Source organism: Rhinopithecus bieti, unplaced genomic scaffold (assembly GCF_001698545.2).
Source record: "Rhinopithecus bieti isolate Rb0 unplaced genomic scaffold, ASM169854v2 scaffold_66227, whole genome shotgun sequence".
Lineage (NCBI taxonomy): Eukaryota > Metazoa > Chordata > Mammalia > Primates > Cercopithecidae > Rhinopithecus > Rhinopithecus bieti.
In genome coordinates, this window is record NW_016824794.1 from 29,005 (window position 1) to 32,576 (window position 3,572).

Consider the following 3,572-nt stretch of genomic DNA (forward strand, 5'->3'; position numbering starts at 1 on the left):
GCCATAAAATTTTTTTTTTTTTTTTTTTTTTATCCTAACATGGAGTCTTGCTCTGTTGTCCAGGCTGGAGTGCAATGGCGCGATCTCAGCTCACTGCAACATCCACCTCCCATGTTCAAGCGATTCTCCTGCCTCAGCCTTCTGAGTAGCTGGGACTACAGGTGCATGCCACCACGCCTGGCTAATTTTTTTGTATTTTTGTAGAGATGCAGTTTCGCCATGTTTGCCAGGCTGGTCTTGAACTCTTGACCTCAAGTGATCCACCCGCCTCGGCCTCCCAAAATGCTGGGATTACAGGCATTAGCCACCATGCCTGGCCAAATGTTTTATTTTAGAAAAATAACATTTTAAATCAAGTTTCCTAAGCACAACAAAGAAAGTAACATTATGCATTATAATGATCAGATAGATATACCAAGATGTAAAAATGCAAAATCTAAACATAAATTTTTTTTTTTTTGGACACAGGGTCTCTCTCTGTCACCTAGGCTGGAGTGCAGTGGTGTGACCATAGCTCACTGCAGCCTTCTCCTGGGCTGAAGTGATTCTCCCACTTCAGTCTCCTGAGTAGCTGGGACTATAGGTGCACACCACCACACCCAGCCAACTTTTTTGTTGTTGTGATCCTCCTGCCTTGGCTTCCCCCAAAGCGTAGGGATTACAGGCATGAACCACTGAGCCCAGCCTAAAAAGTTAATTCTTAAACTATTTCATAAACATGATATCAACCTCAGTCACAAGGAGAGAGAAAAAAGATCCCCATTAAATACATAAAAAAGGTACAGGGCTAAAATACTCCAAAGCAAAAATCTTCCTCCAGACTCTTAGTACTATATATGCTCAGCAGTATTTAAAAACTACTGTAAAGAGGGCCGGGCATGGTGGCACACACCTGTAATCCCAGCACTTTGGGAGGCCCAGGTGGGCAGATCATCTGAGGTCAGGAGTTTGAGACCAGCCTGACCAACATGGTGAAACCCTGTCTCTGCCAAAAATACAAAATTAGCCGGGCGTGGTGGTGGGTGCCTGTAATCCCAGCTACTTGGGAGGCCAAGGCAGGAGAATGGCTTGAACCGGGGAGGTGGAGGTTGCAGTGAGCCGAGATCATGCCATTGCACTCCAGCCTGGGCAACAACAGCAAAACTCCGTCTCAAACAACAACAACAACAACAACAACAACAACAACAACAAAAGACTACTGTAAAGAATGGAGCATTCAAATTTACCATTGATTGAAGACTGCATTCTTGAAGAGACATTGCAACAGCGGATCAGCTGTGACACTACTGAGTATAATTTGCCTAATTCAGCATACTGATATTTGATTGGAGGACCTGGACCTTCATCTAAAGACACAAGCATAAAGGTAGCAGGTACACTCAATTTCAGAAGCTGTGTCTTCTCTGCCACACCTACAACAAAGGAGTGAAGGGGAGAAGAAAGAGAGGGAGAAAAATGCGAGGAAAAAATTAAGATGGCAAGGTCTTCATGAATAAAACAATCAGTTATACAAAATATCTTGTCTATAATTTTTATGATCAGAAAATTTTGATTTGTAATTTTATCACTTTTACTTAGCATTCAGAGAATTATTTTACCAGAAAAGAGAACTCATCCATTGAGTATAAGTATTAACATTGTTAAACAGTGACCATGACTATGACATTCCAATCACACCGGCTCACTGTAAGGAAGATGAACACTTTTTCTTTTTTGAGACAGTCTTGCTCTCTCGCCAGGCTAGAGTGCAGTAGCGCGATCTCAGCTCACTGCAACCTCTGCTTCCCAGGTTAAGCAATTCTCCTGTCTGAGCCTCCCTAGTAGCTGGGATTACAGGCACGTACCACGCCCAGCTAATTTTTGTATTTTTAGTAGAGGTGGGGTTTCACCATGTTGGCCTGGATGGTCTCGGTATCTTGACCGCGTGATTCTCCTGCCTTGGCCTTCCAAAGTGCTGGGATTATGAGCCACTGCGCCCGACTGGAAGATGAACACTTTCTACGGCCTGGAGAGTCTAAAGGGACTAACCAAGACTGCAACCCTCATTTGTAAGGAGGATGAAAACAACAAAACAACTATATTAAGTAAGAACTCTTGGTTTTGGCCCCTCTTCATGGTAATAAGCTAAGGAGCAGTTCTCAAACCATAACCACTTCCTCCTTCCTCGATTCCTGATTTTCTTTCTACCTCTTTTTGTTCTTATTTGCAACTCCTCCTTCCTGTCTCTTAAAAACTGATGTTTCTCCAAGTTGCCATGCCAGGCTATCTTCTCACACTGATTTCCCTGGATGATGTAGCCCACACCCATGGCTTTAATGTTCTAGATAATTTCATTCACAAAATAAAGGAAAAAAAAAAGATAATTTCATTCAGATGATTCAAAAACATTTCAAGACAAATTACTTACTGTTCTACTGTATATTTCCATTTGGGTGTCACACAGGCTCAAACTCAATCTACCCAAACTGAACTCACCCCTTTCTTCCCATAGTGTTTCTCCTCCTGTATTTCCCCTCAGTAAATGGTACCACTCACAGTTGTTTATGTTAGAATTTTGGGGATCATTCTTCACATCTCTTCCCTGTCCTGTCCTTCTCTGAATATCCAATCACCAAATCCACTGATTCCACTTCTTATAAAAAGCACCATATATCTATCTGTCCACTTGTATCTCTCTCACTGCCAGTTCTCCAGTACAGGCCACAATGATCTTATGTCTATAGATCATTTTAACACTCTCTGGGATCTTATTCCATTGCAATCCATTCCACACTGTGGCCACAGGGATCTTTCTAGATGGTATTATCTGTTCAAAACCCTACAATGGTTCATCCGATGCCTCAGTATCTCTCACAAGGCCTATTAAACCGCATGATCAGAAACTCCTGCTCAGCACTCCTGCCATTCCCATCTTACATCAATTCTAGTCAGACTGGACAACTTTCATTCCGTCCAATAAGCCACACCAAGTTTATCACGTCTTTGCATCTGCTGTTCACTCTAGACGGAAAGCTCAACTAACCAATTCCCACGTTACATTCCCCATTAAGTCTTCTATACTCCCCAAATCCCTTCAGGTACCATGCCCCCCATGATGCACTTTGCATTTTCCCTATTAGAGCCATTAACATATTTTATGGCAACTACATTATTTGCTTCTATATTCCATTAGGCAATCTTATTTATTGCCATATCCCCAAAACATAATAAAACAGGTCCACAACCTCTTACCTAAAATCCTAAGACTCCGAAAGCTATTTTAATTTTTAATTTTTTGAGACGGAGTCTCACTCTGGCGTGATCTGAGCTCACTGCAACCTCCGCCTCCTGGGTTCAAGCGATTATCCTGCCTCAGCCTCCTGAGTAGCTGGGATGTGTCACCATGCTCGGCTAATTTTTGTATATTTAGTAGAGACGGGGTTTCACCGTGTTGGTCAGGTTGGTCTTGAACTCCTGACCTCGTGATCCACCCGCCTCGGCCTCCCAAAGTGCTGGGATTACAGGCGTGAGCCACCGCACCTGGCCTAAAAGCTATTATTATAACAAGGTTTTTTTTTTTTTTTTTTTTTTTT

At 42.6% G+C, this 3,572-nt stretch overlaps 1 protein-coding gene across 1 annotated transcript in view; it reads right to left on the minus strand.

The window, feature by feature from the left end:
• The window catches only part of LOC108522446 (probable ubiquitin carboxyl-terminal hydrolase FAF-X), a gene marked incomplete at its 5' end in the record, with an annotated part of 19,627 nt that overhangs the window by 9,261 nt on the left and 6,794 nt on the right, over positions 1 to 3,572 (minus strand). The window contains 1 exon segment of the mRNA XM_017862653.1: positions 1,190 to 1,412. Coding sequence (XP_017718142.1) covers positions 1,190 to 1,412 — 223 coding nt within the window.